This window comes from Conger conger, chromosome 1, assembly GCF_963514075.1.
Source record: "Conger conger chromosome 1, fConCon1.1, whole genome shotgun sequence".
Taxonomy (NCBI): domain Eukaryota; kingdom Metazoa; phylum Chordata; class Actinopteri; order Anguilliformes; family Congridae; genus Conger; species Conger conger.
The window spans coordinates 58,272,602-58,298,218 of NC_083760.1; the positions used below are offsets into that span (position 1 = coordinate 58,272,602).

Consider the following 25,617-nt stretch of genomic DNA (forward strand, 5'->3'; position numbering starts at 1 on the left):
CACCGTCTCTAGGATCTCTGATGCACCTTGACGCATGTATACACACACACGAGCGCGCACGCGCACGTGCAAGTGCACACAATCACACCTAGAAAATAACTAGACCTAGAAAATGTCCCCACTTTGTTCTATGTGGATGTGTAATGACACCACGGACCCCTGTCAGATAGGTAGACAACAGCACACACAAGCAAGCACACGCAGTGCACAGACACGCACAAACCGTCACAAACACGGACACGCAAGGACTCACCCACACACATGCACACACACATCAATGCGACCCGAGACAGCAACTGGCAAAACACCAAAAGTGACAGGTTTGATACAGCAGGGCACTACCTGCACACTGCACTGGATTGTTGCCAAGGTAAATAAATCATGTAAAGCAATGCTGTTGTACTCCTGAGGAACGCACTTTTATCTCATCTGTTGTGGTGGGGAATAAAAACACTACATGTGTGAGATTGAAAAAAAAGAAAAAGTGTTAAAAAGAAATGCCTGTTGAGGTGCTCCGCTAATCAAGGAATTGCGAGATCGGTCCCAACCTCATTTTAAATATACGGAAAACACGATTATTAATAAAGGCAAAATAACGCCTATGAATGATAAAGGAATGGGAACCTCGTCTTGGTGAAGACTGACCGTATCTGTGACAATACGAGTCATCACACGAATCCAGAAAGTGAAGTCAGGACCAAGTAAATAATGATTAATAATAATTATTACTGACACATTTACACATACTGTACGCATACACGCACACACATACATATTGTACACACATCCACGTGTGCGCGTGCACACACACACATACACACGCAGTAAGTAAAACAAACTCAAGAGTGTTTATCCATCTAATCTAATCCTCTTTCACAAAGGACAGCCCAAGAGCCCTGAAAATTACAGACATTTCAGTGATATTTCCTTGCTTGAATGTGTGAGAGTGTGCGGTGCGTCTCCTAGCAGCAGGTTGCTAATGACGCAGGAGGAAGGGTAGTTATATGCGGTCCGTCGGGGGAACGCTTCGCCCGATTATTCGATTACTACTTATTGTATGTACAGTACTGTAGTCGTTGTCGGGGTTATTGGGCTTCTGCATCTACTCGTAGCTCCGTCTCCGAAATAGCGCAAATCGAAGCCGGCCGCTATTACTACTTCATCGTTACCCCGGCTAACCTGTTCCCCACACTCCAAACCAAACGAACCGCTTTCTTCATCGTGGATTTCTTCCCTCGCCCAGGCGAGTCTCCCACCCCCCGCGTTTCCGAAGCCATACCTTTCATCCCGGGAAGAGGTTTAATTCCGAGCGCAATGCGGAAATTAACCAAAAAAAAAAAAAACCCACGCTACAGGGGCCTCCCGAACGTCTGCCCGTCAATCACTCCACCCCCCCCCCCCCCCCCCCCCCCCCCCCCCCGGAGGACAGGCCCCGCCGCTTAACCACTCACAAGCGTGAGCTCGTTTGATCCGCGCCTTTCAAAGGAGCGGCGCAGAGAACGGCCATCAGGACCGATTTGCCTCCCGCCTCCGGTCCGAGCGTCATTCTGACAGAGCGCAATCATACGCGGGTTAAGTCCGTATCTACCTCGTCCGTCTCTCTTTTTTTTGGGGGTCTTGTTCCGTCTCTTTCCATTACGCTTCTGATCTCTTTATGCGGCGGAGGCACTTTAAAACACAAGCGCGCCTTTTCTCCGGGGAAAATGGCAGATCTCAAGGTCAGGATGGGGCGATGGCAGGCGGGCCACGCCACGGAGGCACTGAGCAGTTTGTCTCCTCCAATCAGTTAGAATCACCTCAGGAATTTACATCGAGTGCGCTGCATTCTCGGTGCAAACGTCATTTTTAGCCGTGTTCTTGGAGCAAACATTCACATATACACTAACTGAGCACTTTATTTAGGTATCTATTAGACTTCCGTAGCTTATCCACTTACAGTTATGATGCATTGTGTGTTCAGAGATGCTCTTCTGCATACCACTGTTGTAATGTGTGGTTATTTGTGTTACCGTCACCTTCCTGTCAGCTTTGACCAGTCTGGCCATTCTCCTCTGACGTTTCTCATTAGTAAGGTGTTTCTGTCTGTAGAACAGTTTTTTGCAACATTCTTTGCAAACTCTAGAGACTGTTGAGCGTGATAATCCCAGGAGATCAGCAGTTTCTGAGATACTCAAACCACCCTGTCTGCCAACAATCATTCCCTGGTCAAAGTCACTTAGATCACATTTTTTTCCCCATTCTGATGGTTGATGTGAACATTAACTGAAGCTCCTGACCCGTATCTACATGATTTTATGCATTGCTCCACTGTCACGCAATCGGCTGATTAGATAATCACATTGATAAGTAGGTGTAACAAAGTAAAAATGTTACTAATAAAGTGCTCGGTGAGTGTATATGCTACTTCACACAGAGGTGAAGATAAATTAAGAGAGATAAAAAATCTACAATCTCAATGAGTGATATCATCAGGCTTGAGCACGAGATGCAGGACACATGATTCATAATGAAAATTATTCTATATCATCACATTAATTACTGGCCACTGACCACTTTAAGGCTTCCTCGCCATATAAATTAATTTAGGAAAAATCTTCAAAAAATAATCAATAAATATATGATTTATCGCCACTTTACCATAGGAAACTTAATGCATAAACTCTATCGTACAATTTAGCATAGAGTGTGACTTTACAATGCATTTTACATACAGTATGTAATATGTATAAATTCCCAGGCTATAAAAGGAATGTAGCCATACTATACTGTGCATTTCCTAATATACACAGCATATTTTTTGCCATAAATTATTATATGCATGTGCCTTAAATATGAGATCATGCAGTCAACCATACCACCAAGTATTCTACCCTTCCACTAACGGGGAGGGAATCTTCTATCAACAAACAGGATGTGGTTATTTGTTGGGGATATTTTTTCAGGCTATCCAGGATACAGGTGTGTCCTCTAAGAATTCAAAGGAGGGCACATTTTTCAGAGAAATGTAGGCCTTGTCTAGGAAGCAGAGACAGAGATCATAGAAGCAAAAAAAAAAGTAAAAAGAAGAACTGATCTACTCCGAGAGAATATTTCTCAACATCACACCTTTACCCAAGATTCCCTGTGCAAGGGTCAGCTGGTAGGTGTTGGAGGTGGGGGCTGGGTTCACTTAGCATTACCCAGCAACTACTGTTTCTGTTACACTGTCGTACCCTGCAGTGTCAATGCGCTTTGATAACACTCCACCCCCAGACAGATAGAGAGAAGGGGGGGGGAAATGACTTGTAACTTATTTAGACTTGAAGCCACCTCTGGAACAGGTCACTGCGTTTAAAATATTGGCGTCAGAACATTTTATTACTCTTTTTACTGTACATTTATATCCCCCTTTTCTGCCAGAAAATAAAATCGTAATTTATCTATTGTCGCTACAAGAAGCTAAGCAGCTTCGGGGTGATAAAACACTGTGGTGCATTTATAGTATTTTCCATAAAGGCCTGACTTGTTTTCTCTCTGTACAGGGTCTGTCACTGATAATTCCCCAGAACCGAAGAACAGAAGTAAATACTTGGATTTTTTGCAACACACCTTCAAACCTTGTTTTTCCAACTCGGTCCAGCAAGAATGCTGATACTTTGAATGATCTCTTTGAAGCAGGAGGCCTTCAGCTACTTCAAAATATAAAAGTGAAAAGAGACTCAGGGCCATCGTAAGTTATGTGCCTCCATCTTGCCTGACGCGTGAAGCCTACGGAGGTACAGGCCCAATGTACAACATGGATCAACGGGGTCTTCTCCAACAGGCTATAGCTACATGCCAATCAGCAAAGCAACATGGTATCATTGGCATATGTACTGGGGGTGGGGGTGGCCTTTAAACTACGGAGAAATCAGTTCTGCTAAAATGCCGCAAGGTACACATTTTTCTCCATTGTTGGGGAGGTTGTTGGTTGAGGTACAGTATTGGTGGACCATGGTTCCCCTGCTGTAGTTTTGACAAGGTTTCAGGTTCTTCATTCACTCAAGCCCTTAATTACATTAATGAATCAGTTATGAGGTCTAAAGAAAGCAGGTGACCATGCAGGTAACCAAAGCGTTTCAGACTGTTACCGAATTGTGCAGTCAAAAGATCAGATGAAACATCTCTGGTGCTATAACAAAGGTTTTCCATCTCTACCCTGGTTGAATACCTTAACTAAGAATTCAGCTATGGCCTTGTTTAATTTCCCTGAGTTATATTTTAGTGTTAGATTACTTTTCTTATGAAAACATACAATCAAGGGTTTGGTGAAGATATGTAGCCAAAATGTTGAAAACACAGAAAGGCAAAATTTGAATGTCTGACTTTCTTATATGTTCCGGTAGTCTACACCACTTTTTGGGTGTGCAACATTTTATATTCTGTATATATTATGAAAATATACAGCCAATCATCACTGAGATGCGGGAGAGAGAGGAGGCTCCACAGAGCAGGGTGAAAAGGGGCGTTACCTGCGTGTAAGTATGCCAGGTCAGGGTTCTCGATGTCAGGGTGCAGTTCTTTCAGATGGTTCCGGAAGTCCATGGGGGCGTTGGTGCCATAGTCGCACTTTGGGCAGTTGTACATCTTCACTCCCTCGTGTTTGCCCGTGTGCAGGATGTGCTTGCGGATGTTCTCGGCACAGTTAGACCTGGAAAGCGGGGGGGGGGGGGGCGGATGGACACAAAAACGCTTCTTTAGACTAGACAGAAAAATTTGAGATGTAGAGTAGAGAGGAGAAGGGAAAAAAACAGACACCATTTTTCTTGCGTACTTCCAGAAGGTTTACTTTCACGGGCAGTGCGCTTTTAATTGCATTATTAAAACTTGTTAAACAATGGCGTGTACAATCTGGGGTATTGTGTGGGAAAAAAAAGAGTCTCGACGGAGATGTTGAAAGCAGTGTTGAGTGCAGGCTGTCAGGAAGTGTTTCATTTTCCACTGATACATTTCAATGTTTAATGGGGAGCAGTTTGGCGTGGTGGTGAGGGAACTCCCAGAGGGTTTCAAGTTTGAAATCCTGGGTAGGATTAAAACAACATTTGTCTGACTCGCAAATAGATGCGATTTGGCAAATTCATTCAAATTCTGAAGTTGCTAAACTTGTCTGTGAAGGAAGAAAAAACAAACGCTTGCATTCATCTCACAATTAAGGGCAAATGCTTATTGAAACCAGGTATGAGGGGGTGGGGTACTGAATCATAAATACTCAAATTCATAAATGGATAGTATAATATATAATGTAAGCTATGGGGATCATCCAGCTAATGCACTCATGTCTAGTTTAGTAACTGCACTCTGCCCCACTGTTGACTGTGGCAAGGAGCCCCATGGGGAGATGTATAATTGGCCGAAGCATTACGTTAACTTGGTGGTGGTGAAGGGGGGGGGGGGGGGGGGGGGGGGGGGCGCAGTTGGCATGGTAACCTCTGACTCATAGTGACTCCACTGGTTGATGATTCCATGTCAGCTCCAGCACTGTGGCTGGCCGCAGTTTACCAGGGTACATCACAGAGTGCGATATGGGAGCTTGGGTGACCGCAAGCGTTTTGGAGGCTGTGCAATTGATATGGATTTCCCAAAACATGGCAAAAAGAGGGGAGGGGGAAACACTGGTTACAGAAGTTGTGTAAGTTTCTTTGGATAAGGGCATCTTACATACGTCGACATACACGTACAATCCATGTATTCAAATAGTGAACCGTTTTTGCTAACTTTGTTGTGTTTGCTAAGGTGAATTGCACTTGGCACAACAGATCATGCAGGCAGAAGGCTTTATGACTCAGGATATGATGTGTTAGCCATGCCCCCCCACCAAAAAAAGAATAATACATCATTACAATATAATACAATAAGGCTTCATCAGTGGCAGACATTTCCACCAGCATGGCATCTCAGCTCAAAAACAAGAAAAAAGGCCCTACATACTATCCACCAGACTAAAGTGCCCAGGTCTGGGGCACTCAGACATGGTTCCTCATTAAAACGGTCTCTCCACTCCCAACAGAGCTGAGGTCTCAATCACAGCCCTGTCCCACGTCTCCCGTTAGCGTGAGTCCAACACACTGCCCCGAGACAAACCTATGCTCTGTTTCGAGCGTTTGCAATTAGGTGCAACAACCGTGGAAACCAGCTTCTCATTTTAGAGCTGACTGACTGACTGGTGACATCCTTTGCTCTCTTTAATTGTAGAAATGTTCTCAAACTTACACTGAGAAGTGTCAATCTTTTCTTCTGCTCTATATACACTTACCATTGATATTATTTTAATAGCTAAAATGACTCCAAAATGGAGATCAATGAAGAAGTAGCAATTAACACCCTTGTACAGTACAATATGAAAGCATGGCACAGCTACTATTTGTGAACGTCAACATCACAACACCTTACAGTATAAAAAAAAAAAAAAGTCAACAACTGGTGACACCAGATTGTAAATATCAGTTCACTTCCTATTTGTAATATGCTGAATTGGGGAGGGAAAATAACCAATTCCCCTTTGTTTTGTTTTCATAAACGATATGCTTTAAGCTTCAGCTGTAATCTCCGCCCCACACATATACACATACACGTACGCGGGCCTTTTGCAAAACATCTTATTTTGAAAGCGTACTGTATATGGCGTTTCGCGGAGACGTGGCCTCGCCCGCCCGTCCCTCTCTCTCCCTCCCTCTGGGCCCGGGCCGGCCCTCGTTTGGCGTGATAAGGCGGTCTCCGCGGGGACCCGGGGCGGCGTGCGGTGACAGGGCCCGGCGTTGAGTAAGTGCCGCGCGTGCGGACCGCGATCGAGGCGGCCACAGGGCCGAGCCAACGCCGGGGCTGATTAATGCCAGACCCGGCCCAACCTCTGTCCCGCATCAAAAAGAGTCCCACCAAACCGGGGGGAGGGGGGCCAAAAAGCCTTAAAAAAATAGAATAAAAAATGTGTAGCGCCTGTGATCGATGAATCTCTCCTGCAGTCCTCAGGCAGATGTTCTCAGACAGTATAATATGCAATTACTCACCCTTATCCCCTTGCCAGGGACAGTAAAGCTTCCTCGCCACTATAGTTCACCAGAATGAAGGCCAAATTAGTTTTACTTTTGCAACAACACCTCACTTATCATGAGCCTTTTTGCCCAAACCACCTCCCGGCCCTACCCCCTGGTTTTCCTCGGAAGGAGTGCCAGGGCGAGGACGTAGGTGCCCCACAAACGCCGTCTGCATGGGGTTAAAAAAGCACCGCGCCAAAACGTCGAAACAAGCGTCGGAGTGAGGGAAAGACGCGTTGTTGTGTAAAACCATACGCGGAATTATTCCGGCCGGGAGAGTAAGGCTTGGCTCGTTTTTACCCAGCTGTTAAAACGACATTATTTTTTTCTGCCAAGCTAGCAGAGGAAATGGTAGTAAAGTGGTTTTCAGGATGATGCTCATTGTTTTTATGTCTTAGTTTTCCAGACAACATTAAACAAGGTGCCTGGTGTAACTTACAATACACCTTTATGTTCGCATGTTTCTACCTCAGTGCTCTTCATTCCCGGGCCTGGTGAGCCGCAGGGTCTGCTGGTTTTTGTTTTCGCCTTAATATCAGCAAGTCATTCAGACCCACAAAACCAGGCGAGGTGAGCTGATTGTGTAATCTACTGCTTTTAATTGATCGATTAAGTGCAGAGTAACAACGGAAAGCAACAGACCCCGCAGAGCACCAGGACCAGGAATGAACTGTTCTAGATCCTAACAGACTAACAAATCCTAACTGCTTCGCTTAGGAATACATGAGCCTACATGAGATTTCACCCAAAGTCTAAGCTACGTACATGTAATATTAATCACAAATGTACAAAAATATTGGTTTTCGCTGAAATTAGAGTCACTTGTCAGTAAGGAATTATTTTGCTCAAAATATATGCAATACTGAAAATACTCAAAACTGAAGCTGTGTGTTTTCATGTTTGCATGTCACTCTTGACATCTGTTATGAAAAATAAGCATGGAGTGACACACACATACACACAGATACATATAAATATGGCGCCTTTAATAAAAATGAGCAATAATAATAATAAAAAAATCAACAGGTAATATAGGAATACCTATTGTCCATTCTCATAATACTGCAAAATAAATTATTGACACCCCTAAATATTTGATTAATAATATCAATACAAAATTAAATCAGCATTAACATTATACTTTTTCTAATTAATTGCAGCCATCCATGACTTCCAATTTCAATGGACATGAGGTTATGCACATGCAAAATCCATTTGGCGTCCATCAACATGGGAAAAGACACAGAACTCAATGAAAAGAGACAAATGGCCAGTGGCCCATATAAATTAGGCAAATAGGTAAAATAAATAAATAATCAAATAAATAAACAGGCATACCACTCAAAACCACAGAAAAATGGTAAACACAAGGTGTATCCTGCCCCCCAACTGTGAAGTTGGCTTCTTAAGCCAATAAAAATCACAAGGCCACAGTTGCAGTTACAGATTAGCTATAGTATTGCCTATATGATAGGGTTGCCACAAATAAGCCCTTTTTGAAAGCAATTGATACATTTGGAGTTATATAAATGGCACTGGCAAGTGAATCAGAACTGGGAGATATGGCCAGGTGAGATAACAACAAAGTTCTTCAGCAAGGTGCACCAGTAGTGGATTTGGCACCAAAGGACAGACACACACGCAGAAAAAAAACTTCATATAAAATGTTGGATCTTTCAAGCTATGCTTGCTATATTGCTTCCACCAATCCAGAAGCCGTGTTAAGGTCAACGGCATCATTAACTCTTAATACCAGGACATTTTTGCCAGGTGGCCACAAATAGATCTTCTAGCAAGACCCAAAAATACACAACAATATCCACACGGCTAATTAAAAAAACGGTGAATTGAAAATAATTGAATCATTTAGCAAAGACCATCTTAGGCTCCTGCCCTTTAATTTCCGCACAAATTAAAATCTGAAAACTATAATTATAAAAAAAACATTAAAAAAACTATAAGAAGTTGCAAGACTGAATTTTTTTTGGAGATGAATAATTTGAAATGTGTAATTTCCATTGCTGCTAGTAAATGATTGATACAGTTAAACACATTCCACACAGAACATTTCAATATAGTATATATAGTACTACAGTAATATAGTAAAAATTATAGACCAAAAAAAATTCTTTTTACAGCTTCTGTTCATCTTTTTTGGCGATGAATGTATATAGTATATTTTCAGTATTAATACACTTAAGAGGTGCTGTCAGAGCAGGAAAAGCCCACAGTGAGGAGGAAGGGACGCAGTCAGAGAGACATGAGACGGTTGTTATACTCTAATGTCCTGTGTGTACCGTGATTGATTTTACCCAACCTCAGGGACACTAAAACATAAATACCCAGAAGCTCGGCCTCCCCGATACGTGCTGGACACTGCTTGGTCCTCTCCGCTGTCCGTCCAGCGCGCTGCCCTCTGGGGCTTGCTAAAGACCGTGCGACCGCACACGTGCGACCGGTGCTCGCGGTCGCGCTAACGGCGAGTCTCCCGCGGAGGGTGGGGAACACGCTTCAGCGCCTGAAATATACGGACAGGCTGAAAACCCGCGTGCGCGCGGCCATATTTCTCCCTCCGTCTCCAACGCCCTCCTCCTCCCCGCTCCTCCCCCCCTCTCTCAATTACCCCCCGCTTTAATTACTGTGTACACAGCTCCCTAAGTCAGTGCGTTCTCTACCTTCGCCCTCAAAAAAAAAGAGAGCGTAAATTAAAAAAACGGACGAAGTCGGAAAAGATGTTATCGATCGCGTGTTAATCGGAAGCCTGCCATTCGATTCAAATTTGCAAAAAAAAGAAGAAAAAGAAGAAAAAAATGAAGGCAAGACAAACAAATAAATAAATAAGGCAGATATATAGTACCAAAAGAAATGAAAACGATGCTGTCTTCCCGGTCTTTGGGGAGAGTACAGTGCACTTTAATTGAGCAGGCGTTTTTGTTTTCCTTTTTTCTCCTTTTCCCCTCCTCATTTAAAAGAGTGAGCCGGGCTTTCAGCGATGTGGGAGTTAAACCCGCCGCTGTTAAACCTTTCGGCCCCCTGTGGGATAGGCTGCTCCTACCCTTATACTGTAAACAGTGGCTCCCATAAGACTGCTTTTGATCCTCACACCGTAATAGGCCTGGGACCGGTAATTTAAGCAAGTCTATTCCCACAGTGAACGGGGAGCACTTAAAAAACAACTCAGTGGCAATAGGACGTACAAATACAGCCACAGGAATACAAATATGCAGAGGGGAAAAAAGAAAAACCTCTTCAAGTGCGTCCGTCAATGCAGGCTCTGGTTAAAGGTCACCCAGAGTTGTGTGCGTTTTCTAAAATTATTTTCACTATTGTTGTGCACATGAGATGAGCATTTGAAATTTATGTCACAATCCTTTTGATAAAATCAAAATGTGTTGGGAAATTTAAACCCAGGGAACGCGTTTGGTTGGACATGCCAAGCACACACTCAGCAGACGGCCTTCAAGACAATATTTTTCCGATGTCGAATGCAAATTTTTTTTCTTTTTTTAAAATAATTACTGCTCCTCTATAAATGGGAGATAATTGAACAAGCAGTATAGATGTACTGGAAATTTTAATCATAAACAAATGCTGCAGTCTATGGCGGATCTTGTGTACCTCACACGACGTGATAATAAACAATATTATTTTATTGTTATTTCTATTGCCATTATAATTCAGATTTTATATTTTACATAGTTCAATACAATCAGGGTGATTATTATACTGAAGCACAACTCACATACACGCACACACACGCACATGCGCGCGCACACACACATACACACACATGTACGCACACACACACACATGCACACACACACACACATGCGCACACACACACATACACACACATGCACACACACACGTGCGTGAGCACACACACACACACACACACACACGCACATGCACAGACACACACACACGCACACACACACACAGATACAGATACACATATATAAATACATTACTGAATTGTCTGTTTTGTCCCTGCCAGTGGTCCGCTTTTCGGCCCAAGAAAAAATCTCTGCCAGGCAGCGGGATTAAAATAATAATCTTTTAAATCATAATTATAATCGACATTTAAAAACAAAAGCTGGATTCCGTAGGCTCCTAAATGTATGACTGATTTTCATCCAGTGAGATAGAATGAATAAATTAATAAATGACAGCAAAGAGTCCTGGGGGATTAGTGTTGGCACACACCTCTTAGATATGGAAATGGCATAATTGTCATATTTAAACAACACAAAAAGTGTTTAAGAGTCAGCAGGTGTCAAAATTATATACAATGCAGTCCGTAAGTATTTGGACAGTGGTATAATTTCTGTTCTTTTGGCTCTTTGCTCCAGCACATTGGATTTGAAATTAAACTATTAAAATGAGGTTAAAGTGCAGACTATCGCCTTTAATTTGATTTACATTCATATCGGGCAATCAGTGTAGGAATTGCATCCCTTCTTATACATAGTCCTTCCATTTTAGGGGACCTAAAGTAATTGGATGGTAGGTTTCTCAACTGTTTCTGATAGGGCATGTGTATTCAACCATGTAAAGGTATTACAATGAGTTTGGAGGCATTTGATGGAAATTGCGAAGATAAGATGCTTCTGTATGCTTCAGCATGCCTCAGAATTCATGCATTCATGCTTCATCCCACAGCAAGACAATTAGCCCAAACATATGCCACTGCTTATTCTTCTGAACAATGGCCAAAACAAGATTATTGCTCGGCCTATGTCTCTTATGCCTATTTCTCAGCCTCATAATGGCTTCCCTGACTTTTATTAGCGCAACTCTCGTCCTCATGTTGAGAAATACCAGTACAAGACTCCAAAGGCAATCAAAAGCCGAGAATCAAGACTAGATTCTGAAAGTTCTCTTATACCTGCACGAAGGATGAAATTAAACACATCTGACTAATTATGTAGAAATACCTGTGAAGCTATATGTCCCAAATATTATGGAACCCTGAAATGGGGGACTGTATATAAAAAGTGCTGTAATTTATACATGGTGAAACTAGAATATATAACCATACATTCATTATTTGATTACAAATCTAAAATTGTGGAACACAGAGCCAAATGAAGAAAAATATGTCTTTGCCCTAAGACTTACGGAGCTCACTGTATAGTCCATAGTGCAGTCCCTTAGTATTTTGACAGTGACACAACTTCTGTTGCTCTGTACTCAAATATTCTGGATTGAAAATTAAACAATTTCAGATTTAATTTCAGTTTATTAACACCCATATTGAATGATTTTTTGGGACCAAAAGTAATTGGACAAATACATATAATCTTAAATAAAGATCAAGTACTTGGTTGCAAATCTTTGATAGCTACCTGATGTCTGTGACCTATAGACATCACCAGAGCACTAGCAGATGGGCATCGCCCCTGCTGACGCTCTGCCAGACCTGCAGAGCAGTCATCTTCAGTACCTGTTAGTCTGTGGGTCTTTTTGCCTTCAGTCTTCAGCAAGTGAGAAACATGTTCGATTGGATTCAGGTTGGGTGATTGACTTGGCCAGCCAAGGACTTTCCGCCCTGAAAAACTCCTTGGTTGCTTCAGCATTTTGTTTGGGGTCATTGCCCTGATGGAAAGTGAAGTGTCTTCCAATGAGTTTTGAGGCATTTGATTGAATCTCACCAGATGGTTCTGTACGCTTCAGACTTCATCCTGCTGCTCTCAATAGACGGTTGAAAGTATTATTGGGTCATCCACTGCAGTGGTCTTCTCTGGGCTACCAGGTTATTTACTATAGTTCAGCTTACCAATTAATTTGTGCTTCTTAAAAAACAGTTGGTGTTGATATATTCAAGGTTTCTACAAGGTCTCTGATCAATTTATTCAGCCACATGATAGCCTGCTTTACTGGCTAGACCTAGCACCGACTCTTTTTGTTGACCTTTTGTTAGCTTTCTTGTGCATGAACTCATGAGGTGCACAGCTAGCCAAGAAACAGCTGAGCGACCAATTGTCCGATTACTTTTGGTTCCCAAAAGGGGAGGAAGGGTATGTATCAATAGGGCTGTAATTCCTAGAGGAACCCAATATGGAAGTAAATATCCTCAAAGCTGACAGTCTGCACTTTAACCACATATTCATTGTTTCATTTCAAATACAATGTACTGCAGTACAGAGCCAAGCCAAGGAACATTTTGTCACTGTTGAAATACTTATGGACCGCCCTGTAGATTCAGCACAGCGCATTCCATACAAATTAGCCTTACCAAGTTAATTTTTTTTGCCTGGCTTGACTCAACAGAAGAATCAACTTTACCCATTCAAGGTCTGGAATACTTCTTTTTTTTTTTTTAAATGCATTAATTTATTTATTATTTTAAGAAAGACAATCATCCTCAACCTCTCCAGACTATGAAAACTTTACCCCTTGTTTGAACAGTAATGAAAACGTTTAATTAGTCTCCTTTAAAAAAAAAAAAGAAAAACTGCATTTCTGAATCTCTAAAAAATTTCCCAGTGGAGGTGTCCGTGGCCCAGGCGAGTCATTAGCATGTTTGTGCTCTGCGCTGTCAGTTACTTACGAGGTCACCGTTCTCACAGCAGCAATGATGAAAGCGTAATGAGGGGCCGGCACAAACTCCTCTCCTTTCTTTTCACACTTAAGTTGAGAAAATATTCAGGATTTAGAAAGTTTTTTGAGCCTGTGTTATAATGTCTGAAATACATGAATGCATTTATATGGATACGGCTGGACGTAACGAGCCATAATGCATGCAAATATGGGAGTTCAATAAACATAATTGTTTTAAATCTGCATGCAAAAGAGGAAGCCTGCAAATGCATCGCCTTATTTATTCCAGGAGACTTTGACTTTGAAGATCGTTGTGGCAGACTAAAGCTCATTTTGATATGCAATACATGAAAAATAAAATTTAATTTCAGATTGGAAACATTCATATGACTGTCTCTTTATGAAAAAAATGGTTCTGGTGGGGAAGGGTTGTTATTTCATAGAAACCTCAGTCTCAGTTTCATTACTGAGTGAAAAGACTGAAAGATATTTTTTTAAATGCTAATAGCTTACAGTAGCATTGATGCTGGTCACATGAACTAGATGTAACACCTCACTGGCTGTCTGACACTCATGCTAGATTTCTGTGCTCAACCAAAAAAAGGGCTCTTCACATCGCCCTTGGGGTGATCAAAATCTTTCAGTAATTGGGCTTCTAATATTAAATTCCATTTGTCACATTGTAATAGACCATCCTTACATATAGGAGCCAGTCAAAAAGATTAAGGCTGGAATTCAATCAACATTTGTCCTTACTGTAACTCTCAGAAATCACTAATCATGAAGTGAGTTTGTTCAGAAAAACCGCAATACGCTAAAAGTTAAGGAGAAATTTGATTGAATACAGGCCTTAACCTCGCTGGAGGTCAGACCAGGTTATTTCACTGTGGTTATTTTATAGAGAATTCTGTTGACTGCAGTACAAACTTCAAAGAGAGAATTAAAAAAAAGAGTATTCATTTTCAAAAGTGATATTTATTATGTTGTCAGCACATGGTCATGTCACTTTTTGTTTCAATATGATGGTCACTGATATTTGTTGGTTTGGGTGATGACATACAAAATTAGTGAGCCATAAAGGTTATATTATTTATGGTTCCTATGTCCATACTGTACAACACAATACCTTTTGCAATGTTAACCCCAGCTCAAACACAAAAAGCATAGATTTATTAAAAAGAAATGAATGAAATTAAAATCCCAATTAGAAAGAATGTATCATATACTGTAATCCTGTGCAATTAAATGAAAACATTCTTGCCATTTTCAGATTTGTTAATATGTTTGAAGATTATAAAAAGACTATTAAGCATTTCTCTTTGTAAAATGTATAATTGCAATACAGTTAACATTTTTATATGATACTGTATTTATTATATAAATTACATATTTTTATTACATATGATTCTATAATACCGTAATAAAATCATTAAGAAATATGAATATTAAAGTGGCAACACCTCTTATGTTTCGCTTAGATATTCAGTACATAATATGATAATTCAAGGAATTATGAATGGCATGGAATTAGCATTGCTTCTTGACAGCAAGCTCAAAGTGGTAGAAAACAACAGGCTTTTCATCGCTTTCTTTGCCCTTTAATCCAAAACGCATTTCTCCACCATTTTTTGGCCGAGCATTTCAGATGTGCAGTAACCCAGCGCCATATTTCACCCATCTCTCAATCGATGCCTCGAAGAAATAAATGAAACGCTGCATTAAATTACCTTTGGCCAACAACAAGAAACAGAAAGAAAATGTGACAAAAACATTTTTGTATTGCTGTCCAACAGTGGACAGCAATACAGAGTGCTGTTATTTCTTACCCCCGACAAAATTATATATATTTTTTCCTAGCCTTTTTCCCCCCTGTCCACCAGGTTAAATCACTGCATTGTCAGAGACGGAGAGAGGGAGTGTGGGAAAGGAATATATATAAAAATGTGCAATGTTGGTCGAAGTTTTTCAATTTCACTGCCAATTTCCTGTGTAATTACTGATGACTCTGATGGCCTTTTAACGACAGAGAGCTGTGGGCCCCCCCCAGCGCTTATGACAGGTGTGATGAGACCCCCCCCCCCCCCCCCCGCCCCCCGGATCGGCCCAGTGGAGCAGTACCTGTAGTGGCACCAGGGGCAGTGGTAGGGCTTCTCCCCCGTGTGCACACGCCGGTGTCGGGTCAGGTGCGACTGTGTGGTCGAAGCGAAGTTGCATAGCTGGCACTTAAACGGCTTCTCTCCTGCGAACGGAAGTGCGGGGGGTTAAAACTCTGGACTTCCAAAAATATAAGGAAAAGACTAAATGTTCAGCTTTCCAATCGCTAGGGAAGGGAGATAGAGTGACAACCGGTTTCTATACCGCCCTGCAAGAAACAGCAATATGGGAAAAACTTTTTTTTCACTGCTGAAAGCCTTAAACACCTCAAGATGGCATTGTTGTGGACTGCAATCTGGAGTTCCTGAACGGTAAAAGGTAAAGAAAAGGGTAAAAACGATTGCTTTACCCGTAAAGAGCTGGACTGTCCTTGCTAAAAGTAATTATGTTCAATCTCAAATATATAAAAGCATTATGCTTCGATACTGCATCTTTAACTAAGTTCATCTACAAGCAGTAAATGACTGAATTTTAGCTGTGCTCTCAGATCCCCAATCTGCACCGTTTTATTGGTCACACTGAAATCATCAATGCACTTCTTAATAGAACACTGCTAATGCAATCTATTGGCACACCTAGAGTACAATGGAGCCCCATTAAAATTATACAAAGAACAGAACACGCAAAAACTGAAAATGCCACTGTATTCTGTAGCTCTGTGTATTCTCAGTGCCTGATTTTCTGTGAGTGTGTGTGTGTATGTACCTGTGTGGGAGAGAGGGAGAGGGGGAGAGAGAGAGAGAGAGAAAGAGAGAGAGACAGAGGGAGAGAGAGACAGAGGGAGAGAGAACGACACAGAGAAGGAGACTAAGACCTTGTCTCCCTAAGCGAGAGAGGGCCGCGGGGTCAGGGAGGGCGAGGGAGCGGGAGCAGGTGATTGGGCGGGCTGCAGACCTGTGTGTTGGCGGCGGTGCTTGGTCAGGGCGTGGCGCGTCCCTCCGGCGAAACCGCAGAGGTCACACAGGAAGGACTTCTCTCCTGGGACCGGGGGAAGAACAGATGAGCGCCAGCAGAGAGAGGTCACAGATCATTGAAACATATCTATCAAGGCTCTCCGAGTTAACTAATTCCTCCAATCAAATGTTTCCATGTAAATATGTCAAATGGGAATGAAATTACCATTGTGGTTTATTGACTGTGATAAAATCTGAAAAGCACCACTGAACATAATTACATACTTGTCAGAGCCATAAAAATTAGCTTTATTATCGATGGAATGGTTTTGTACAACTTCATTTCTGTTAGATGTCTTCCAGATGGGGCTGCTTTCTGCACTCCACCAGTTTTTATGCATATCCTCTATTCCCCTGCATCTGGCTCCTCCATTACATCAATGAGCTGCTCTTCTCTTTTTTCACAGCCAACAAAAGAGGTGATATTTGGGCTGAGCTGAATGACTGGGCCAGGAGACTGACCCCATTGCTCCTGTATGTAATGCAAACAAAGTGTGTGGGTGTGTGTGTGTATGTGCATGTGTGTGTGTGTGTGCGTGCGTGTGTGTATGTGCATGTGTGTGCGTGCGTAGGTGTGTGTGTGTGTGTGTGCGTGTGCGTGTATTTGCATGTCTGAGTGTGTGTGTGTGTGTGTTTGTGTGTGCATGTCTGTGCATGTGTCTGTGGGTATTGTATGCATGTATGTGTGCATGTGTGTGTGTGTGAGCATGTGTGAATGTTTGCGTGAATATGTGTGTGTGAATGTTAGCGTGTGTGCGTGTATTTGTGTGTCTGAGTGTGTATGTGCATGTGTGCGTGCATGTGAGAATGTTTGTGTGCATGTATGTGTGCACGTGTTTGTGTGTGTGTGTGTGTTCACATGCTTGTGTGTGTGTATTTGTGTGTCGAGTGTGTGTGTATGTGCGTGTGTGTACATGTGAATGTGTTATTGGTGTATGTGTGTGCTTGTGTGTGTTTGAGCTGGGTGTGTGTGTGCATGTGTGTGTGTTTCAGCTGGGTGTGTGTGCGTGTGTGTGTGTTTCAGCTGGGTGTGTGTGCTTGTGTGTGTGTGTGTGTGTGTGTGTGTGTGTGCTTGTGTGTGTTTGAGCCGGGTGTGTGTGCTTGTGTGTGTGTGTGTGTGTGCTTGTGTGTGTGTGTGTGTGTGTGTGTGCTTGTGTGTGTTTGAGCCAGGTGTGTGTGCTTGTGTCTGTTTGAGCCGGGTGTGTGTGTGTGTGTGTCTGTTTGAGCCGGGTGTGTGTGCTGGTGTGTGTGTGCAGAAATGTGATTGATCATCTCTGCGTCTGAACATCCCTCACAGAGGAAGGAGCTCGCGAAAAAAGGGAAGAGAGAAAAAAAGGCCACTGGATTCCACGGCAGCGCCGGCAAACAAACAAATGACACCAACACCTTCCCCTCCCAATTCCCACACATTCCTCACTCCTTTTGACCACTGCTGATATTGCCATGATTCGTAAGAACGGAACTAAAACAAATGTATGCTCGGTTAAACCCATAACTCAACGCTGGGAGCGCAGGTTGATATATCCCACCCTGTTTACCCTGATAGGAAAAAGAGATCAGTATTGCTTGCTTTTCCATTTCTCAAATTGATCCTTCCTTTACTCCCATTCCAGAACCCGAGTCTAATAATAATGGAGACATCATTTCGAGGAAGGCCGCTAATCTACCCACCGCTAATTAATTGCCACCCATTACCCGTCATTAATTACCTTTCACCAGCTCAGCGGGAACACGCTCCGGCTTTTTCCCCGTTGCTGTTGCTCTAACAGAAAGCTGTCTGGACAGTAAAAAAAGCCGTCAGCAGCACGCCATGCCGCGGGAGAGCGGAGGGAAAAGGCACGGTAGTTACAATATCAAACTCCGATGTGCCGGCTGATGTCACCGGGGCCGGGGGGCGGGGGGCCGGGGGGCCGGGGGGGGGGTTCAGCTCGGTAAAACTCGCCAACATCCCGCGCCACAGGACCCAGCTGGCGGGCTGTGACTGTGCGCGCAAGCGTTATGAGAACATACGTACAACGCTCTGCCCTGTACGGGCTTTTAGTTTAGGGATTCCATTTGTGTTTTAGGATAGGTGCCGACTTCGCTAATGCGGATCAGCCCCGTTCAACCGGGAAAGAGAAAGACTTAGCGTTGCCGCGACTCTGCGGTGTGATTGTATAAGGTTGGGGGGAATCATTTTTTTAATCTTTTTATCGGCACTTAAACAACAATTTTTAAGCTATGCAGTAAATTTGTTTTTATGTTTTTTATGCAGGAAAACATGTGTTGGTGACTTACAGTTCCCATACCCTAAAAGGTTTTAAACAGAAAAATATTCATTTGAGCTTATGTTAGAAGTACAGCATAATAACAACTCATTTTCATATTAAAAATATGAAACATTGCTATCCCACAATACACATTTACAGGTGTAAAGAAGCTCTTCAGCTCTGTATGGCAATTAACATGAAATTATGCATAATATGAGCGATATACTTTGCTGTATATAACCTGCCCCTGCTTTAGATCATAGAGACGAGGGAGATGACAGCGAAATAAAATAAAGAGGTGTGGAGTGCACATGAGATTATGCTCTTTCACGGTTTGCACATTGCACATTGCCTTGTAGCTTATTACTACTATCATAACTAGGACTTACTGTACGACCGCTATTACAACTGCATGACAACTGCTACTACTGCTGCAGTTGCTGCTGCTTCTACCTCGACTACAACTACTGTACAAAGACTGCTACTATGACTACTGCATTTCCTGACTATGTTGTGATAATAATGAGTACAGCTTACTTAGTACAAAATTGCAGTAATGTTTTTTCTAGCACAAAAAAACTGCTGCATATTAAAAGGAACCACCTGCGCTTGAATCTACATGTAGCGTTGTGTTGGGGGCTCCTCATTACACTCTTTCAAAGCACTTTACCCATCAGCTGTGAGTCCCATATGGAAGTAATGTATTCTAATGCAGCATCATTAAGTGTGGAGAACGTAGCCTTACGGAGCCCTGTAGACTACCCAACATGGTTTGCTTAGGGTCACCCGGTCACTCGCAACAGATGTTTTTCCCAAAGCTGGCCACTTAGTCTGCGTCCTTTTGTCCGCTCCTGTGTCTTACAGCCCCGGCCTGGTTTCGCCTCAACTTTTAATTTTTCCTTTTTTTTGTGCCTCCTTTTTAATTTGAACAGTCTGGGGTCAAATACACAACCGCCCTCATTACATGCCAAAAATAACTGAGACCTGCAGCAGAACAGTGGAGCCGTGGTAGGAATGGAAATTCTGAAGGCATTACAGGGCTCTGGGGGATGTTTCTAGAAAAGATAAAGCCATTCAGTTTCCTTCATTTTTGAAGTGCTCTTTTAGAGTGCAATCCGATCCAGATCATCTGCTTTGTGTGTGTGAGTGAGTGTGTGCGTGAGTGTGTGTGTGTGTGTGTGTGTGTGTGAGAGAGAGAGTATATGTGTGTGTGTATGTTTGTGTGTGTGTGTGAGTGTGTGTGTATATGTGTGAGAGAGAGTATATGTGTGTGTGTGTTTGTGTGTGTGAGTGTGTGTGTCTGTGTATGTGAGTGTGTGTCTGTGTGAGTGTATGTGAGTGTGTGTGTGTGTGTGTGTGTGAGTGAGAGAGTGTATGTGTGTGTGTGTGAGTGTGTGTCTGTGTGAGTGTACGTGAGTGTGTGTGTGTGTGAGTGAGAGAGTGTATGTGTGTGTGTGTGTGAGTGTGTGCGTGCATGCATGCGTGTGTGTGTGTGTGTGCGTGCGTGTGTGTGTGTACACTGGGTGTTCATTGGTTCATTGCCATTTGGACTGTTCCACAGCTTTACAGATCATATTGGTTGTGATGGTTAAAAACTTGCACTTTATTGGAAATGATTTAAAAGATACATAAGTAAACATACAGCAAAAGCTGTTAGGCCATTTTACAAAATGGAGCCGATATTTTTGTTTACGCCATAAAATCACGCTGATTAAATTAGCAAAAGAAAAACTACTTAAAACTATTTTTTGCATCCCACCACAAAGTTGTTGTGGTTTTGACTGTGGATAGCTGAACGTGCCGGTTGCAATAAGCGCTAAGTCGGAATAAGATCAAACTGCATATTTACTGGGCACAGGAGAGACAAAAGCAGAAAACAGTGGTGATCGATGGAAGACGGGGGCTGGGGGGGGCGTGAAATTTAAAATTCAGCACAAACTCCCCGCTCAAAGCGGAATTGGCCTTCGGGGCGAATGCGGATTACTGGCGTTAGTCCCCTTATTGCAATATTTACACGTCCTGTGGAGCCATCCCTCTGTCCTGTGTCCAAGGGCATTTTGGAGGAGGAGTTAATAAAGTTTACGCTTTATGTTCATTTAATTTATTCAAGCGTCTATTCCGCCACTATGGCGTGAAGCTACTCGGCTCGTGGCGTTCGAGGAAGTCACGAGGCCGGGGGAGGGGGGAGCTGGGTGGAAGCACCAAAGAAAATTAAACAAAATGAAGACGCAACTTACGGTGCCCCACGCTACCCGGAAGAAGGCCTGATTTTCAGCAGAAACTAAACTTTTGATACAAACTTAAAAAAGAGAATATATGTATGTATGTACAGTGCTTAGATACCCCATACCTTTTTTTAATATAAACTTGGTGTTAGATCATTTTTATATATATTTTTTATGTGTGTACTGCATTAGTGTGTCAGCACAAATGAGCAAATTTGAGATTTCAAAATATTACATTTAAAACGTTATAGTGGAATTTTTGCATTTCAACGAATAAAGTAACTTATTAATTAATAGACAACTTTTCAGATAAAAACTTGATCGAGGCTGTCTGGGATTACCTGGATAGCCAGAAGCAAGTGAGACAGCCATAATCTGACCCGTGGCAAATTCTCCAATGTGTTTGAACAACCTACCAGCTGATTTTCTAGTAAAACTACAGGTCAGTCAGTACTGAAGGCAAGCGATGCAGTTTTAAAGAGTCGGAACAAATATCGATTTGTTTTGGTTTTTAAACTGATCACTGCTCTTAAAAGTATTTTTTTCATATTTAAAATGGTTACATTCATTACATTTGCTTTTCAATTTTTTTTACATTACATTATTACATTATAGTGATTTAGCAGAAGCTCTAAAAGTGTCTGAGGGGGAGGGGTGGTTGGCCAGAAAATAATGGTTGGAAAACAGATAAATAAACCAAAACAAATGACCCCCTTTACCCTGCCTCCTGCACTAGGCGTCCCTCATTTCCCATGATGCAGTGCCACCGCCTAGTCAGCTCCTCAGGATGGAGTAATGAATTCCACTTTCCCTCCAGTTTGCATGGAGAATCCATGTGGAAACGAGGCCCATTCCTTTCATTTCTATTAGAAAATAGCTGCTCTGTACCCCCCCACCCATCTCCCCCCCACCACCCAAAACCCCACCCCCTGCTCCCCCGTTACCCTGCACTACAAGCCCTGACCACAGAAATCCATACTTATTGATCCATGCCAAGTCTCCACAATTATTCTTCAGAAGGAAACACTGACAATAAATTACATCTGCGCCGGCTTTTCATCTGCTGCTCGATACCGGCGATCTCTCCGGGCAGGGGAGGGACGTGGGACTGTCAGCACCCTTGTCAGGGGAGCTAAGGAGACCTGGGCCTCCCACGAACTTGCCCTCGGAGAAAAAAAAAAAACAAGAACAACCGTAGGCTAACGGCAAGCTACGCTAACGACGGACGGACAGGGAGGCTAACGTGCGTAGCGGTTGTCGGTTGGTCGGGTCGGCCCCGTTAGTACAGTATGAAACATACCTTTGTGTCCTGCGCTCTGTCACGTCAACAGCAGCAGACACTTTAAAACAGCAGCACTCATTTCCTCCATCCCTCTCTGCCCCCGCTCCCCCCATCTCCAGGAGAACCTGCTGCGACGAAGGCCCGCTGCTTTCATAAACATTATTTTTCAGTTAGTTTCTTTAGACTTATTCTCCTCCATTTCTCTCTCCCTATATCACCCCCTCTCTCGATCCCCCTCTCTCTCTCTCTCTTTTTTTAAATAATTCGCCCCGAAGGAGACCGTGTGCAACTATAATTGCCTCCCTCATTAGTTATGTTTTCGAGGAAGGGATGGAGGGCAATTAATTTTATCACTTAATTTTGTCACCGAATCTGGCGTGGTATTGATGTGCTCGCCATTTTGGGTCCCATTTTTCAGGAAAATTAATTGACAAAGTGCGAAGATTTATCAACATATCGCCAGATTAAGCGACAAATTGAAGCAATAAGGAAATCAATTGTGCTCTTGTCATCAGCCCACAAGGCCCTGCTGCTGCGTGCCTTCCTAGCGCTCGGGCGGGAGTGACATTTTGATTTATTTATTTATTTGGGGGAGACCCATAAATCTGGAGTTACAAATGACCCTCGCTGCTCCGCCTTTCCAACAGGATCCAAGGAAATCCATTTGCGGGGAAGAAAAAAAAAATAAATAAAAAAAAATAAAACGGGCCAACCGACCAATCGAGAACGATAAATCCCCGCGCGAGGAAACGCTGGGAGTTTAACGCGTTATAATTTGGTTCCTCGAACCACGTCGGAAAACAACGGCGCAAAAAATTATGATCTGAGAGCTGACAATCCGCTTGACCCGAGGGGGGTCAGGTGATAAATTTCCAATCAGGCCCAACTGTACTGTGAAAAACAGCATGCGGATGATGGAAGTGGGTGGGGGTAGAGCGTATCACTGAATACTAAAACATACTTAGCACTTACCACTCCACTTACAAACAACCTGCACCGAACCTGGCCTGATTCATCAATGACAAAACTAACCAAACGGACGTCAAAAACATTTCCGCCACATCCACACTGTGGTCACTTAAGATACTTTTTCTTGAACACAAACAGACAAAAATAACAACTAGTTGCTGTTGGTATACAATATTGTGACATTATCCCAAGGAATGACCAACAAAAAACAATACTTTCCGGAGCTAACATGCTAGTTTCTGGGCTCCACGCTACAAAGCAGACTCAGTATATTAAAGAAGAGCGACGGCAGAAAGAAACAAACTGTGGGCTTTGCCATTTGCTGCAAGATCATTGTGCTTCCACTACTGCCATGAAGTAGTGGCTGTCATATCCATTCCTGGTAATGGTAACAGTGGACAAAGACATTTTGTTCGGCATATGTATCTGTTTTTTCTGCCTCACAATGGCTTCCTTGACTTTTATTAGCACAACTCTGATCCACATGCTGACAAGTGCCAATAACAGACTCCAAAGGCAATCCAAAACCTAGAATCAAGCCTAGATACTGAAAGCTTTCATACACCTGCACTAAGGAAGCGATTGAACACAAGTGAATGATCAGAAGCACACATGACTTGTCCCAAAGCACCCTGAAATGGAAGGACTACTGTACTGTATGAATAAATAGTGATGTCTGTCATAACAAGTGTTTCAGTCTTGTAATTTAAGATCTAATTTTTTCTCTCAAGAAGAAAATATTAGGTTATTTTCAGTTACCGTTCACTCTTATCTCATTGGAAATGTTTTGTCTTCTTTTGCAAAAAGGTAGTAGAAAGAAGAATTTAAGTTCTGCTATACTGTAAGACAGAAAATACTGACTTATCTTTTGGTTTTTGCAGAGTAAAAATACTCTTTATTAAAAATCTGTAAAATGTAACCACATTTTCAATGATTTGATTAGAAATCTAAAATTGTGGAGTATAGAGCCAAATCAAGAAATAAATATATGTCTTTGTCCCAAGACTTCTGGAGCTCACTGTAACACACAGAAACCGTCATATAGCTATACCCTGATACCTTCATATAGCAGTTGAAATTGTACTTCCCTCTAGGGTCTTTCAGCGCACTTATCCCTGGTTATGGGTATGCACTTTGTTGTACGTTGCTCTGGATAAGAGCGTCTGCCAAATGCCATTAATGTAACACACTGAAGAATTCTTATAATGCAGAGAAACCATCATATAATGCACTGAAACCTGCATTTAACACACTGAAACCTGCATGTAACACACTAACACCTTCATATACACACTGAACCCTTCATGTAACACACTAAAACCTTCATATACACACTGAAACCTTCATGTAACACACTAAAACCTTCATATACACACTGAAACCTTCATGTAACACACTAACACCTTCATATACACACTGAAATCTTCATGTAACACACTAACACCTTCATATACACACTGCAACCTTCATGGAACACACTAAAACCTTCATATGCACACTGAAACCTTCATGTAACACACTAAAACCTTCATATACACACTGAAACCTTCATGTAACACACTAAAACCTTCATATACACACTGAAACCTTCATGTAACACACTAACACCTCCATATACACACTGAAACCTTCATGTAACACACTAAAACCTTCATATACACACTGAAACCTTCATGTAACACACTAAAACCTTCATAGAACACACTAAAACCTCCATATATACCACATTGCATAGTTTGGGCCTCTTTTTCAGATGGGTCCTCCAAGCCTGTGAGGGGTATGAACAGAACCTCCATTTGCTGTCTGGCATCTCAAAGGCACCCATCCGTCTTAATCAGGCCTGACACCAGGTCGAGATGAGTAAGGGGGAATTTGAGTTTTTGTAATTGATAATAATTATGCACAGTCCAGACAAAGCATCCTAGAGTAATTCATTTTGCTTTTTTAATTCAAACCGATAAATTTTTACGCCTTGCCCATTAAATGAGGTCATTCATAACGTTTAAACAGATAACACACGCAACTAATATTTTAAGGGTGTCAGGCCTGTTCGGTTAATGCAATTGCAGTGATGCTGCAAATGTTTCCACTCGCCTTAAATGTCCATTAATTAGAAAAGAAGCATCACAACTTGGGCTTGAGGCTCGGGCAGGCTCCTCGTTGGAGGTGGCCAATCACAGCTCGGCACATCAC

The 25,617-nt window shown here is 42.4% G+C and overlaps 1 protein-coding gene across 1 annotated transcript in view; it reads right to left on the reverse strand.

Annotated features, from left to right (window-relative positions):
• znf407 (zinc finger protein 407) overlaps positions 1-25,617 on the reverse strand; it is a 211,842-nt gene that overhangs the window by 53,982 nt on the left and 132,243 nt on the right. The window contains exons 6-8 of the mRNA XM_061242262.1: positions 16,641-16,724; positions 15,711-15,831; positions 4,491-4,669 (exon numbers count right to left, since the gene is read on the reverse strand). Of these exons, the coding sequence (XP_061098246.1) occupies positions 4,491-4,669; positions 15,711-15,831; positions 16,641-16,724 (384 nt within the window). The remainder of the gene's footprint in view (positions 1-4,490; positions 4,670-15,710; positions 15,832-16,640; positions 16,725-25,617) is intronic.